This window comes from Mirounga leonina, unplaced genomic scaffold (assembly GCF_011800145.1).
Source record: "Mirounga leonina isolate KUSES-001 unplaced genomic scaffold, KU_Mleo_1.0 Mir_153, whole genome shotgun sequence".
Taxonomy (NCBI): Eukaryota; Metazoa; Chordata; class Mammalia; order Carnivora; family Phocidae; genus Mirounga; species Mirounga leonina.
The window spans coordinates 41,583,850-41,601,011 of record NW_023270387.1 but is presented as its reverse complement, the minus strand read 5'-3'; the positions used below and the strand labels follow the sequence as shown (position 1 = coordinate 41,601,011).

Genomic DNA, 17,162 nt, shown 5'->3' with positions numbered 1-17,162 from the left:
GACTCAATTCTGACACTATTTACCTGGAGATAGCATCAGATTCCATAGGTAAGAGTTCAGTCTCATAAGACTGCCCCCTCCCCACCCACTCAGATGCCAGTTGCAAGCCCAGGTTGTTAACCTATTTCTGACCTACGAGCTGTAGACTGGAGGTTCCAATAACCCCCCTTCAACTCAGGACGCCAGTTGAAAGCCCAGGTTGTTAACTGTATTTCTGACAGACGGGCAGAAATCAGAGGTTCCTATGATTCCCTCCTCAGGTTTGACTAATGTGCTAGAGCAAATTAACATTTGAAAAAAACATTTTACATTCCAGATTACTGATTTATTAAAAGGATGATAAATGATATGGATCAGTAGACAGATGAAGGATGCATAGGAAAAAGTATGTGGGAAAGAGCAGAGAGTTTCCACGCCCTCTCTAGGAGCCCCAATCCCCTCCCATTTCCATGTGTTCGCCAACCCAGAAGCTCTCTGAACCCGGTCTTTTGGGTTTTTATGGAGGCTTCATTACACAGGTGTGATGATTAAATCTTAGCTATTGATGATTGATTCAACTTCCAGCTCCTCTCTCCTGGTTGAGAGGTTGGCAGTGGGACTGAAAGTTCCAACCCTCTAATCACTAAGTTGGTTCTCCTGCAACCTGCACCCATCCTTAAGTGGGGTCCAAAAGTTACCTCGTTAACATAACAATAGACACATTTGTTGCTCTCATCAGGAAATTCCTTTTAGGAGGTTTTAGGAGCTCAGTGCCAGAAATGGGATGAAGATCAAATATATATTTATTATAAATCACAATATCACACTGCCTAAATCTTCCTAATTTTTTAAAAGCTATATCATTAATTCATTTTCCTTTTTTATTTTCATCCAAAGTACATTTGAACATAGTCACGTACTTCTCCAAAATGCCTTGCTTCCTCCCTATTTCTTGAAGCAAGCAATATTCAACTGTTGACACAGAATGAACAAACCTTTTAAGTTTTATTTTTTTTAAAGATTTTATTTATTTGATAGAGAGCGAGCACAAATAGGGGGAGCAGGCAGAGGGAGAGGGAGAAGCAGGCTCCTCTCTGAGCGGGGAGCCTGATGAGGGCCTCGATCCCAGGACCCTGGGATCATGACCTGAGCCGAAGGCAGACACTTAACGACTGACACCCAGGGACCCCAAACCTTATAAATTTTAAAGGAAAAGGAAAAGAGTTTTATTTGAATCCAAGTTAAGGCAGCTGCCCAGGATACACGATTTTCACAAAAGAAAAATGGAGCATTCGGGAGGAAAAGGAAGAGTAAAAATCACGTAATAGGAAAACAAAAGTGACTTAAATGCTGTGTATCAGTAATTAGAAAAAATTTAAAGGAAAAAACTGTCTGATTAAAAATAGCATATCAGACTAAGTAAAATCAGCTGTGTACTATTTTATAAGGAGTGACTTGAACACAACATCACAAGTCTGAAAGTAACAAAACTGAAAAAGAAATACCAAGTAAATATTGACTTAAAAAATGGTTTTATCTTATAAAGTAAATTTTAAAGCAAAGTCAAAAACCTTATTAAGAGATAAAGAGGGTCACTACCTAAGTGTTTCTATTCACCAACAATTCTAAAATTGTTTTTATCTGTTAAAGGAAAAGTTACAACAGGCCCAAAATTGAATTACTTGTACTGAGACCCACTTAGAAAACCAAGATTTAATACCTAACCTAATGCAGTTTCAGCCTCTCCCAGGAATGTGACCTTTAACTAGTCAATCTGGAATTACCTGGTCAGCACTGATGAGGTAATCCACCCAAATGACCCCCTTTGTCCCCTAAAGGACAAAAATTAATAAGGAAAAAATACAAGGAAAGCATAAATAAATAAGGAGTTAAGAAAAAAAAAAAGAGGCATATCTATAGATGCTGCACAGATAAGAAAGATAGGAAAAGGTAAGAAAATACTAGGAAGAAGTATGCCAATAATTCACAGCTCAGATGAAATGGAAAAAACGTGAAATTTGACACAAGAATGCAAAATCCAAATAGTTCTATAATATTGAAGAAATTAAATCAGTACTTCAAAAACTCCCACAACACAGAGCATCAAGACCAACTGGTTTTCCTTTAAGTTTGAAAGATTAAAGTAAAAGATCATTTAAATATAACACAAGCTATTTCAAAGAATATTAAAAACTCAACTCATTTTTTAAGGCAAGTATAATCTAGAAACGATAACCCAACAAGCAAATTGCAAACAGACAGGCCAAATGTGTAATGTATGTATATGGATAATATAATTATCATTATGAAAAAGAAAAATTGCATCCTCATCTCAAAAAATACCCCCCCCCAAAAATTGAACAAATGAAACATAAATTCACGATAAAAACTCTTAGTAAACTTGGAAAGGAAGTTAATTAACATCACCTGATAAAGGTCACAGCAACTATCAAAATTTTTTTTTTTGTTAAAGATTTTATTTATTTATTTGAGAGAGAGAGAATGAGAGAGAGCAAGCACATGAGAGGGGGGAGGGTCAGAGGGAGAAGCAGACTCCCTGCCGAGCAGGGAGCCCGATGCGGGACTCGATCCCGGGACTCCAGGATCATGACCTGAGCCGAAGGCAGTCGCTTAACCAACTGAGCCACCCAGGCGCCCAGCAACTATCAAAATTAATGGTGAGACATTAAAAACATTCCCCTGGAATTTGGATATCTATCACTACTTTGTGACATTGTACATGGCCCTGGTCCTGGGCAGGGGTACAAACAGTGATGGGAGACCGGGAGTGAACCTAACGTTATGTTATCCCAACTAGAGCACCAAATATCTACCTTTTCTTTCTTTCTTTTTTTTTTTTTAAGATTTTATTTATTTGACAGAGAGAGACACAGTGAGAGAGGGAACACAAGCAGGGGGAGTGGGAGAGGGAGAAGCAGGCCTCCCACCGAGCAGGGAGCCTGATGCGAGGCTCTATCCCAGGACCCTGGGACCATGACCTGAGCCGAAGGCAGCGTCTAACTGACTGAGCCACCCAGGTGCCATGAAATATCTACCTTTTCTGAGGCACACAGAACCTACCGTGAAACTGTATCAATTACTACCCTTTAAAAATCCCCACATCCTCCATTTAGCCCATAATTTTTCTGACACACATAGCGTAGGAAACCCATCTGAATCATTGGGAAAGATTATAAAAGAAATTGTAGTAAAGTGCAGTACAAAACCATCTAGAAACAAAGTCCTTGCATCAGCACGTCTTTCAGCCAAGGGAGTATTCAAGTTGATCTCACTCAATTTGCCTATATGGTAATCTTCACTTTTACAGCCTCTCTGAACAAGTGGATTTTAGAGCAAGTTTATGAGTTATTCTAACATGTGGGAGAAATTTGTAAGGTCAGGGAAACAACTATTTTGGGTGACTTTATCAAAGATAGACTATATACCAGAGAGCATTGCTCACTTTCCAGAATTCACTAATGTAGCCTCAAATTATGTATTCTCAGTGTAACCAAAACAGTTTAGTTTACAAATTTTGTGACATAAAAAAAGGCAGTATATAGTTCAATCTATAGCATATGTTATCTTTGTGAACAAAGATAAGATAATGTGTCTATATATATTTAAAATATTTCTGGTAGAATCTGTAGAACACTAGTCATATTGGTTGCCTGTGGAAGGAGGAACTTGTGTGTGTTGTGCAGGAGAGTAAAAGTTTACAGTTTACCACAGAACGCAGGTCTGAAGAGTCACAATAATTAAATTTCACTTGGACATGGTGATGGTACAAAACCATTAATAGGTGTGACAGAGGGACAAAAGCAGTTGAACTGTCACAATGTTCATAGATAACGCCTAAATCTGAAACACTGCATGTTATTTAAAGAAATAGAGGTAAATATCCCCCAAATCAACTCCTGGTTGTGATAAAAGAAAGGGAATTTTAGGGCCACCTGGGTAGCTCAGTCATTAAGTGCCTCCCTTTGGCTCAGGTCATGATCCCAGGGTCCTGGGATCGAGCCCCACATCAGGCTCTCTGCTCAGCGGGAACCTGCTTCTCCCTCTCCCCCTGCTTATGTTCCCTCTCTCACTGACTCTCTCTCTCTCTGTCAAATAAATAATCTAAAAAAAATCTAAAAAAAAAAGAAAGGGAATTTTCAACTTTTCATGTTTGTGGGCCCTGCTTCTGGGCTCCCAGAGAAGCTGTACTTGAACCTTTACCAAGGTCAAAATGACTCGGCAAAACCTTAAAGTATATGTGGGCTCAATCAATATCTCTACAAGGCAAACATCTTAGAATACTTTCACTTTGGTCATACCCTACCGCTTTATGCCCATAATTCTAATTCAATCTTGTTCTTGTCAACTTGAATAATACTTGCTTTTCATATTACATACAGTACATATTTATTCATTTTTTCCACATATTCAGGATACCTTGCTTACTAGTCTTTCTGAATCATCTTAGAGCTTCTTTTAGAGGCTTTGTTTTGTTGAATGATATCCTTTAGAGATTTTCTTTAAGTGAATATCTGTTGGCTCCAAACTATTAATTTTTGGTAGAAAATGTGGCTTTCATTTAATTTCCTTTTTTAAATTTTTTTGGAGTAGGAGGCGGGGTGCATAAGGGTCCACACCCAGCTCGCAGCCCAACTCGGAGCTCAGTCGCACCACCCTGAGATCATGACCCAAGCTGAAATCAAGAGTCGGATGCTTAATCGACTGAGCAACCCAGGCACCCCCATTTCATTTTCAAAAGGAAGGATGTTTTTGTGGGACCTAGATTTGTAGTTTGGCAGTTACTGTCCCTTCACACATGGAGAGAATATTTGACAGCATTATGGCTTTCGTTATTGTTGTTGAGAAGTCAGCTGCTAATCTGTTATTCTGTTTGGGTTTCTTGTATAATCTCTCTTTTGTAACTTTTAACATTAAATAGTATATTGAATATCATAATTTTACTGCGATGGGTCTGGAGGTAGATTATTTTTTCGTTAGTTTGGTCAGGATTCATTGGACGATCTGAATCTTAAGAGTTCATAATTTTTATCAGTTTGGAAAATTCTTAGTCATTATATTTTCAAATTTAGCTCCTCCACAGTCTTTTTATTCTCGTCTCTCTCTTTTTTTAAAGATAGATTTATTTATTTATTTATTTATTTATTTATTTATTTATTTATTTATTTATTTATTTTTAGAGAGAGAGAGCGAGAGCGCAGATGTAGGGCAGAGGGAGGGCAGAGGAAGAGAGAATCCCACGTAGACTCCATGCTGAGCACGGAGCCCAACTTGGGGCCCGATCCCACAAACCTGAGACCAAGACCTGAGCTGAAACCAATAGTCAGATGCCCAACTGCGCCACCCAGGTGCCCCTCTTTTTTCTTTTACAGATCCTCATATATATATCCAATGGGTTTGTCTCTAGTGTATCCTTAACCCTGAAGGATGTTGTTCTTTGGCAACCCAGCGTTATGCTTGACCATCTCAGAATTTCTTTAAACTCCTGTGCCTTTTGTTTGGGCTCTGATGGATCCAACTAAGGCAAAGGCAGACTTTAGTGCAATCTCTCAGGATTCCTGCTTTCACGCCACTTTTTTGGCTTCTGAGTATTCCTTTTTATTTTTTTTTCCCAATTTGATGATACACTTAAAAATATAATATTTTATATTTAGTTCAGCATCTTTAGTTCTTTTCAGTGTGAATGTTGTTCAGTGTATCTAGATACTGTTAGATATGGATCCCCCCAATGTAATTTTTTTTATTAAAGTGAATTTGGTATTTAATTTGTTGCTAAATAATTATCTTAGCAATGTTATAAGGGATTGAGATTACAATACAATGATACTTTTTATTTGGGTGTTAAAATTTTCCTCCTAAATCAAAGCCTGGTGCTTTATAGATCCTCCCTGGGTCTTTGGCTTATTCTTCTAGCACAGTGCTGGGTATTTGATATGTATTTTCAAAATACAAAATACAAAACCCTCTACTGACAAAAATGATAATGTACATTTTTCCTTGTTTGCTTGTAGTAATCAAACTTTACCTAACTTAGTTTTGACTTATATTTTGCTTTTCCAGATTTTCAACTCATCATTATTTGAACCACCTCCTCCAGGATATGAAAATGTTTCAGATGTTGTGCCACCTTTTAATGCCTTCTCTCCCCAGGGGATGCCAGAGGTAAATATGCAATGTAATAATATACAAATAACAAACAGAACCCCCTCATACATGCAGGCAACAATTGAACAGCTATAAGGAGATTTTTTATATAATCCAAATTTACCCCCTTTTCACAGTTAGGACAGTAGAATTTCTTAATAAGAAAAAGCACTATTTATTGTTTTGTTGACAGTTTTTAAAGATAAAATTTACTGCAGTGAGATGCAGAAATCCAAAATGTACATTTATTGACTTTTGACAAATGTATATACCTGTGTAATCCAAACCCCTTAACACACAAAATATTACCATCATTTCAGAAAGTACCTCTGTGCCTTTTCTCAATCAGTACCACACCCCTTACCCCCTGCCAGTCAATCATTCTAATTGTTTTTGCTACCATTGATTAGTTTTGCCTATTTTAAAAATTCATATTGATGGAATTGTACAGCATGTAATCATTTGTGTCCAGTTTCTTTCACTAAGTGTAGTCTATGAGATTCATGTGTTTTAGCTTTTAATTTGTTCTTTTTTATTGCTAAGTAATTTCCATTGTATGAAAATACAGCATTAATTACTACTGTTGCATAGCACTGATTAGTTTTCAAAGAATTTGAATAAGAGTATTGTTGCCATTTTCAAATGAAGAGCATGAATGTCCATTCTAGAAAATTTTGTGTGGTCTACTCAATAAAGCAGTGTGCATAACTATCATCTAAAATTCTATAGTCAATCCCCAGATTCGTGTGAGGTACTTTGTTTTTTATAAGAACGCTAAATTTGAAAGAGTTGAGTATAATTATTAACATCTTTTTAAAAGTTGTCTCTCCTATTATAATACTTGACAGTAAGTAAATTCAATTTTGGATGTATTGGGTTGAAGTGCCTGGGATATATTCACAAGAAGTTGCTAATTGACAGTTGGGTATATTGGATTGTCACTCAATAGAAGGCTCTTATTGGAAACATCCTAGGTAAAAAATTTGCTTAATCAATTAGGATTTATTGCAAGAACATAAGGATGATTTAATATCAGGAAGTGCCATATCTTTTAATAAGTAAGAGAGAAAATACTATTTTTATTTTCAAATGTATTGATTTATTAACTTATAATTTAAAAACTTGCAAACTTAGAATGAAAGAGTATTATCCATTGGTTGTATGAAGTTCACTTCAAATGAATAGTTTACATCTTAATGGTATAATATTAGAAAAATTCTGTCTAATATTTAGCACATAAATAGAATGCTGGCAATCATAATTATTCCATAATTGACATGAGATAGGAATGAGGCATATAACAATTGGAAGTGAAGAGATAGTATATTTTAGATCTTAGGTGTACTGCAGTCACTTAGACTTAATCCAAGGTTAAGGTACCTCTCATCTTTGTTCTCAGTCTCATTCCTCTTCCCCTGCCCAATGTATTTATGTCCTTTGCAATGCATATATTCTTTTTTTGTTTGTTTTTCTTTAGAGAGGGAGAGAGTGGGGGAGGGGTAGAGGAAGAGGGAGAGAGAGAATCTTAGGCAAGCTCCATGCTCAGTGGGGCTCAGTCTCACAACCCTGAGATCATGACCTGAGCCGAAACCAAGAGTCGGACCCTTAACCGATGGAGCCACCCTGATGCCCCAGCAATGTACATATTCTTGAAAACATATGGCTTTAGTTTGTGTTTGATGTATTTTAAATTTATGTAAATAGCATTAAACTTTAGGTCTTACTTGTTCTCTTACTCTTTCCAGTCAGTGGCCTTTAAAAACTCTATCCACGTTGCTTTATGTCAGGGTAGTTTGTTACTTTTTACTTGTTGCCTATCATCCCATGCTATGTGCACACCACATGTAACTTACCCATTCTCTGAGCCTCGAGCGCTGCTTTACTCCTAAATCCTCATCACCACAGTGTTGCAGCGAATGTCCTCATATGTGTCCCCATCTGGGCTTGCAAGGGTTTCTCTGTTTACAGTAAACCAAGTGTGGGATTGCTGTTTTGTAGGAATATTTAATTTCACAATGTCCAGACTGTAGCAGTTGGTTGCTTCCACTGACACTAAATGAGTGTTCCTTTTTCCTCATATATTTTCATCAACACTTGAAATTATATAACTTTATGATTTTTGCTTTTTGTTTATATAACTTTATTATTTTATTTTAATTCACGTTTCTCTGATTACAACTGAGGTTGCTCATCTGTAAACATATTTATTTATTAGCTGTTCTGGTTTTTATTCTGTGCAATGACTAAGGATAGCCTTCTTCCTGTTGAATTTCCAGTCTTTTTCTTACTGATTTTAAGGGTTTCTTAAATATTTTAATTATTTATTCCATATTGGTTTAAATATTACAAACCTTTTTCTAATTTTTCACCCATTTGTTCATGTTATCTAAGTTCCCCTTTTCTTATTTTTTTAAGGAATTTTTTTTTTTTTTTTGAATTTGAGAGAGAACAAGAGAGAGCACGAACAGGGGAAGGGCAGAGGGAGAGGGAGAGGCAGACTCCTGGCTGAGCAGGGAGCTCATACCCAGGACCCTGGGATCATGACCTGAGCCAAAAGCAGACGCTTACCCGACTGAGCCACCCAGGTGCCCCAAGTTGTCCTTTATTGAAAAGGTATCTTTAATTTTAATATTGCTCAACTGTTCTCTTTATGTTTTTATACTTTGGGTCTTCTTTATTAATTCATTATTTACAGTGATATATCTGTATAATCAGAATATACAAAAAATACTAATATATCATTATTTAAAAATAACAATATTATCAGATTGAAGATAAGTATATATGGACATAGTGTATAATAACAGGAAATATAACAAAAAATTTAGTTTAAAATAGCCATAAAATATAAAATACAAGTCTTCAATGAGCATGAAGTAGTTGAAGAGCACTGTGAAATTTATTGAGCAGTGAAAATATTACATATAAAGAAACTTTATGTTTCTAGATAAGAAGACAGAATGCTATAGGGAGAAAATTATTCCCACATTAGTTTGTGGGTTTAATGTATAATCAATTGACATCCCCAAGTAATTTTTGGACTTTGACAGAATTATTCTACTCATAAGAGTCATAGAGATTATTAACTCATTTCTTTCAAGTAGACCTAAACTCTTCTTGATTAATGGGAAGATAGAGTCTGTGATCCTGCATGAGATTCTTGTTTCTGTTCAAATATTAGATGAGTTTGCTGGCTGATGTGCTTCACTGGATCACCTGTAACTCAGCCAGTGCAATGCTAATTCTTTTTAAAGTTATGTATGTCTGTGCTTAATCTATTTCGCTGTAGGGGTGCCTGGTTGGCTCCGTCAGTGAAGTATCTGCCTTCGGCTCAGGTCATGATCCCAGGGTCCTGGGATCAAGTCCTGCATCGGGCTCCTTGCTCAGCAGAAATCCTGCTTCTCCCTCTACCTGCTATTCCCCCTACTTGTGCTCTCTCTCTCTGATAAATAAATAAATAAAATCTTGAAAAAAATAAAAATAAGATAAAATAAAAATATAATCTAATCTAGCGGTTCTCAAACGGTGGTCAGCATGTACCGTGATAATCCAGAAGGTTTGTAAAACACCAGTTCTAGCACCCACCCCCTTGAGTTTGGGTAGGTCTTCATAGTTCATTTCCAACAAGACCCTAGGTGACACTGATTCTGAGGGCTTAAGAACCATGCTTTGGGAGCCACTGGCCTTGTCTCCTGGTTCTGTTTCAATTAACAAGAGCAGGAAGATGGAAGCTTGCAAGAAATGGAAAATTCTAGGCTAACAGTGCAAGATTGTATTTATTCCCAGTCATAGAACAATGGTACAGTGTAAACTTTACAAGAAAGTCATTGTCTGAAAACAAAGCTTTTTTTCTAACTGATGGTGACAACTTGCATTTGTGAAGTGCCCAGAGGACATATCTATCACATTTGTTTTCATTTTCAAAGTGTACTGTCATTTTTTTTTTACTTTTTTTTATTATTATGTTATGTTAATCACCATACATTACATCATTAGTTTTTGATGTAGTGTTCCATGATTCATTGTTTGCATATAACACCCAGTGCTCATGCAGAACGTGCCCTCTTTAATAAAAGTGTACTGTCATTTTTAAACTAATGTCTCCTTCGATCCCTCATTTGTTTTGTGCAGATTGCAGATTTATCAAAAGATAGCCACAATTTACAGACATTTAAGGAAGTAGTCTCCCCAGAGTTAGTGATATTAAATAGGGATAAATTTCAAGTAAGACACCGACACTAAGACAAAATTCACTGAAATTAAATTGATTAATAACTCTATATTCACAAAATAAGAGCGAGCTCCAGGGAGGGCTAACAATTATAAATGAGACATACAGTATGGTTATTAATAGTGCATTAATATTGCATTGTCTGAGGAAGAAATATAAGAGCTAAAAGTAATCCCTTTACTGAAGCAAAGATTCAAATATCACTTCTCAGTCGACTTTTTTCGTTTAAATTGCATGCACCTAAGTACTAGTTTACTATTTGCCTATTCTGTTTAAACTTTGAAACAATTTTCTACAGCACTTATCACTTTTTAATATACTATGTAATTTGCTTATTAGTTATTATTTTTATTATTATCTTTCTGCATTTCACATGAATGTAAGTTCCTCCAAGGACAGGAATGTGCTGTATCCCTAGTTCCTAGAACACTGCCGGGTTCATAATGATACATTTTCAACAAGTTTGTCAAATGAATCCTGGAATTAGTTTGGAAACAATTTTATTTTAGTATCTGTTGTACATTTGTTGTGCACATGCTAGGAGAAATGTAGCCGAAGAGGGAAACTAAAAATAAAATTATAGGATATGAGAAGTTGTCCAGCCCAGGGACTTCAAACTAGGATGTGTGAAGACTTCCGAAGGCAGACATGAGATTGTTTTAAAGAAATCCATTTCCACCACCAGTTTCTCAGGATGCAGTTATGTTGGACTGAAAACTAGCCCATGGTCAGGTCCTGCTGGTACTTCCTTATTTATAATCATTTTTCTCTTATTTTTACAAATGAAAGACATCTCTCACCCATCCTAAAACAATATGAAGCATATCTCTGAGTTGTAACTATCCCTGAGGTTCTGGACAAAGAGACAATAGTGAAAGATTCTCATAACTGGGTAACAAGAGATTTGGCAAATCAGATGGTTTGCAACTGAACAAAATTAGATGAGCCTAGTTGAGCGTCTAGCTGACATCATTAGAATTAACTCAGATAATAGATCAGTGTCTGTGATTTGGGCGTTGTAACTTGGAAGGAGTTTATATAACTTAGTGAAAATTCTGCAACAAAACTTCTTTCACTCCCATCTCAAAGTTTCTCAGAAATTTGGTCTAAAAACAAGAAATGTGAATAGAACTAATGTGGAGTCCTGTGTCATTCTAGCAACAATTTATTCATCCAGTGACCTGATGTTTTAACATCTAATAGCATTAAGAAATATATTTCAAGTAAAATTTTGTGCTTGGGTATCATTTACACAAATTTGTAATATTGTTAGACTCAATCTGATACTACTAATAATTAGCTTACTCCTAAAGAATTTTCTTAGCACATACGTCCTGTCACAAGACATTTTAAAAAATTCAATAGACACACACACACACATACACACATATATACGCACATACACACACATATATGTATAATCTTAATCAAAGGAAGTTTGACAGTGATCAAGAAAAGACTTCCAAGCATTCCCAAATCCTAGGTGACAAGACACTGAAATGGAATGTAGCATGCTAATTAATTAAGAAGTGTTCTCTTGGGATCAATAGTTGTGTCAGGGGAGGGAAGGGAAGCTGGATTGAGCAGAGGGAGCAGTGACCCTCAATGGCAGCTCAGGGACAGGCTTGGCTGACCTGAAGGGCATTTCTGGAGTCAGCAGAGCTCTTCAGAACTGTCCTGGGTTGGACTAAAATGTCCAAGGCTTTATACTTCCCACTGATCAGTCATGCACTGTGTGACATCCCAGGAAGGGGCATGACTTTGAGCAGAGTGGTTGTCTGTAGCTGAGGCAATTCCTAAAGAGGCTTGAGAACTGAAGGCTGTCTGCAGAAAACCTTCCTTGCAGCTGGAACAAGAATGTCTTCAGCGAAGGGAAATCTGGACAGCACATCCCAGTGTCCAGCACAAATATATTTTACTTTAGAGTAAAATTCTTTGGTGAGGGGGGGGCAAGATAGAAGTTCAAGGAGAAAATGGGTGATAAAATTCTGACTGAAGAGTGTCTTCCTGTATTTTTTAAATGAATGATGTGGAATAGTAAATCAGTATAGTGTGTATATTCCTTTGGATGCATATAAAAAGTGATGTAAAATTGCTTCTCAAAATATTAATAGTTATAATATGCTGGAAATTGCATTTTTTGTAGCTACTTAAAGTTATGATAAGCAATTTTAGATGTCAAGTAAATATATGAGGGGCTGATGTTGAGGGAGTTTCAAAATTAATTTAGGGAGTAGGTGAGAAAAAAATGAAGAATCCTGATCTCATCTAACAGGTCATTTTGCAAATGAGAATCCTGAGACTCAGAGATGTTATTAAGATTTGCACATAGTCATACTAGTAATATGAAACCAGACCCGTAAAGCAGCTATACTACCTGACCTTTCTTCCTTACCTGGTGGTAGTGGAGACCCATTAGGCTACTAGTGTGAAGGAACTTCTAAGAATGAAGCTGTCCTCAAGGGTTTCTTAACCTAGGGTGCCTGGACCCCTTCAGACTGCATGCGGCAGTATATATATTCATGTACATTTTGGGGGGATCACTTCTATAGCATTATAGCCACTCTAGAGGAGACATATATCAACAAAGCTTACTGTTAAATTCATACATTTCTAACTCAGCCAGTTGTCCTAATTCAAGTTCATTTCTCCCTTGAATCTCTTATAGGAGTCTTGTGCTTTTCTGACTCTCTTGCATGCTCTTGCCTCTTCCCTCATTCAAAGATGTGAAACCGTCCTAATGCAGAGAAACCTCCTTGTATTAAATCGTGCTTGTCCTAAACCATTCCTGGTCTCAACAGGGTGATCTTGTGTATGTTAACTATGCGCAGACTGAAGACTTCCTTAAACTAGAGAGGGACATGAAAATCAATTGTTCTGGGAAGATTGTGATTGCCAGATACGGGAAAATTTTTAGAGGAAATAAGGTAAAAATCATTTCTTTTTTCCTTTCCCCCAATATAAAAAAATATCTTACATGTGTAGAAACATATCCCTAAAACTTTCTGAGGACCATGATCCTTTCATATTCTGTAACACGGCCACCTTATGGGGAGGACACATTTACTAGCTTATAGACAGGGGTTTTAAATTGGGTCATTGGAGTTTGAACCAGTGTAGAAGTTCAAGGAGAACAAAGCATATTTTTTCATACCTGTAAATTATGCCTGTGGTCTACGTAGAAGCATTCATTGGATTTGTTGTTGCCATCAGTATCTTCGTTTTTTAATATTATCTTTGAAAATACTAAATTCAATTTTAATGTGAATTGTTAATATAGGTAATCAGAGAAACCAAATTCTACATAGCAGTTTTAAAAAATTACTATCACTTGATCTGTTCATTTTTTTTCCTCTTTTGTGAGAAATTAAATTTCAAAAATATTCCCTCCCAGTCATAAAAGATCTGGCCTATGGAGTCTGCTTTCTTCTTGTGCTTCTAGACCAGTGGAAGAAACAGCAAGTACTTGCTATCACTATTGTGGACATTTCCTAAAGCTACAGCTCTGAGGGATGATCCATCCCTAGAAACCCATTTTTATTTTATTTTATTTTTTTTCTTAGAAGCCCATTTTTAGAACCTGAAGTAGGAAAAAGCAAAAGCCAGTACTCTGTGAGATGTCCTTTGTTGTAGGTCTAATGATAAAGGATTGAAAATAAAGTTTGGCTATTCATTTAAGTGTAATTTCAAAAAAAAATTGATATTATCAAATCTGGAACAACCAACCTGAAATAAGAGAGACATTGTTCTTTCCAGGTTAAAAACGCCCAGGTGGCAGGGGCCAAAGGAGTCATTCTGTACTCAGATCCTGCTGATTACTTTGCTCCTGGGGTGGAGTCCTATCCAGATGGTTGGAATCTTCCTGGACACGGTGTCCAGCGTGGAAATATCTTAAATCTTAATGGTGCAGGAGACCCTCTCACACCTGGTTACCCAGCAAATGGTGAGTGATAGGACCTTAATCATCATGGGAAACTAAAAAAAAACCTTTTTAAGTGATTTTATTAAAGGATTTTGAGATCAAGTATGTCTTTTCAAAATTCTCTTTGCATCTAAGAAGTAAGTTAAAGAGTTTCAAACTCTGGAAATTATTGGTTTATGTCCCTTATCTCTTATTTGGAACCCTTGGGCCTGATGGGTTTTAGAACTCTGATATTTTCAGATATTTAAAAGTAATATGGGGCATATTCTATATATTGCCTAACACTCAGGAGGCTGGGCTAGGATACAGGAAGCAGGCATATAAATATTTTTGCAACAAAATGTATGAATAATCATACTAAGCAGAGGAAAATAATAAATGATAAATAATATGAATAACCACATATCTGCTCAAACTAGATTTTGCTGTCAAATGAGTTTGCATCAAATCAGGTTTTGATGCTAAGCAAATTCCCTCCAAATTTATGGTTTTTAAGTTTTTGGATTTCCTAGTTATGGATAAGGGATAGCAGAAAAGAAGTTCTATAAACCTCCGAAATGGCACATTTAAAATATAGAGTCCTGGGGCACCTGGGTGGCTCAGTTAAGCCTCCAACTCTTGATTTTGGCTTAGGTCATGATTTTGTGGTTGTGAGATCGAGTCCACATCTGGCTCCACACTCAGTGTGGAGTCTACTTGAGGATTCTCTGTCTCCCTCTCTTTTAGCCCCTCTCCCTCCCCACACTCTCTCTCTCTCAATAAATAAAATCTTTTTAAAAAACACAAAAAATAAAGTATAGAGTCCAGAAAATGCTTATTGCATCTTTGCTATATAAACACCATAGTGATAACTTTCTAGGACTGTTTCCTGAATGACAGCTGTTACACGTATTAACAGACCTATTAGCCTTGTAGTATTACTGCCTCTGCTTGACAGGAGGAAAGGGAGACAAGCGGGTGTCTGCCCAGATCACCACCCCGCTAAGTGAGGGCTTCCAGCCACCTGGCTCCAGATGCACATGCTTGTGTAAGGCTGAAATGCTTCCCTGTAAAAGTGTAGATCATTAACAAAGGAAGCCACTTTATTTTGAATGTCCTCAGCTATTTGATAAGGTTTACAAAAATCTGTGATCATTAAGTTTGTGTGGCTTATTTTTTTTTAAAGATTTTATTTATTTATTTGAAAGAGAGAGATAGCAAGAGAGAGCATGAGCAGGGGCAGAGGGAAGCAAGCTCCCCACTGAGCAGAGAACCCAAAGTAGGGCTGGATCCCAGGACCCTGGGATTATGACTGGAGCTGAAAGCAGATACTTAACCCACTGAGCCACCCAGGTGCCCCTGAATTTGTGTGGTTATAAGGTGTATATCTTGGATATAATAGCTCGCCAAATCAGGGAAATGCATTTCAAAACCACAATGAGATACCACCTCACACCAGTCAGAATGGCTAAAATTAAAAAGTCAGGGAACGACAGATGTTGGTGAGGATGTGGAGAAAGGGGAACCCTCCTACACTGTTGGTGGGAATTCAAGCTGATGCAGCCACTCTGGAAAACAGTATGGAGGTTCCTCAAAAAGTTGAAAATAGAGCTACCCTATGACCCAGCAATTACACTACTGGGTATTTACCCCAAAGATACAAATGTAGAGATCGAAAGGGGCACCTGCACCTCAATGTTTATCGCAGCAATGTCCACAATAGCCAAACTGTGGAAAAAGCCCAGATGTCCATCGACAGATGAATGGATAAAGAAGAAATGGTGCGCACACACACACACACACACACACAGGAATATTATTCAGCCATCAAAAAGAATGAAATCTTGCCATTTGCAATGATGTGGATGAAACTAGAGGGTGTTATGCTAAGTGAAATAAGTCAATCAGAGAAAGACAATTATCATATGATCTTACTGTTATGTGGAATTTAAGAAACATAGCAGAGGATCATAGGGGAAGAGAGAAAAAAATGAAACAAGATGAAACCAGAGAGGGAGACAAACCATAAGAGACTCTTAATCTTAGGAAACAAACTGAGGGTAGCTGGAGGGAAGGGGGTTGGGGAAATGAGGTAACTGGGTGATGGACAGTGGGGGAGGTATGTATTGTGGTGAGTGCTGGGTTAACACAATGTAAGGCTAATGAATCACACACCTATACCCCTAAATACCTATACCCCTGAAACAAATAATATATTATATGTTAATAATTGAATAAAATAAAATCTGTTATGCCACACAGTAAAAATTAAAAAAAAATTAAAAAATAGGTCGCCAAAGTATCTGTGGCATTTTCATATTTATTCTTCATCTGGTTGTTCTGTCAAATTGTAAACTCCTTTAAAACTTACGTATTTTGGCTTTGTAAATCTTGGAACTGTCATGATTTTTTTTTCAACAACACATATTCTTCTATAATAAAATCAGATAAATATACCTGAACTTCACTTACTTCTTTTTATTCCCAAGTTAAAAAATTATATATAATTTCTCTTAATCTCTGTTTTACAAAACTATGATTATGAACATAAAATGAACTTAACTGGAATATTTCTGTTGATTATCCTCAAATTTAAATGATAGTATTTGGAGGAGGAAAATGGTATCCCTGGTATCCCTATGGGACTTACATTTATTGAATTCCCTTTTGTGCCCTATCCTTTTTTTTTTCTTTTCTTTTCCTTTTAGTTTTACTTTTTATTATGGAATAGTTCTAACATACAGAAAAATAGAGGTAATTATCAACATATTTTATCAATTTTGTTTCATCTCTTTATACTCCCTTTTTTGTTGTTACTTAGGAAAAATTTTAAATAAAGCCCACATCGCATATCATTATGTCATTTTACCCATAAAAAGGATACACTTT

At 36.6% G+C, this 17,162-nt stretch overlaps 1 protein-coding gene across 1 annotated transcript in view; it reads left to right on the top strand.

The window, feature by feature from the left end:
• FOLH1B (folate hydrolase 1B) overlaps nt 1-17,162 on the top strand; it is a 68,615-nt gene that overhangs the window by 9,266 nt on the left and 42,187 nt on the right. Inside the window, exons 4-6 of the mRNA XM_035009406.1 lie at nt 6,058-6,159; nt 13,174-13,299; nt 14,129-14,315. Coding sequence (XP_034865297.1) covers nt 6,058-6,159; nt 13,174-13,299; nt 14,129-14,315 — 415 coding nt within the window. The remainder of the gene's footprint in view (nt 1-6,057; nt 6,160-13,173; nt 13,300-14,128; nt 14,316-17,162) is intronic.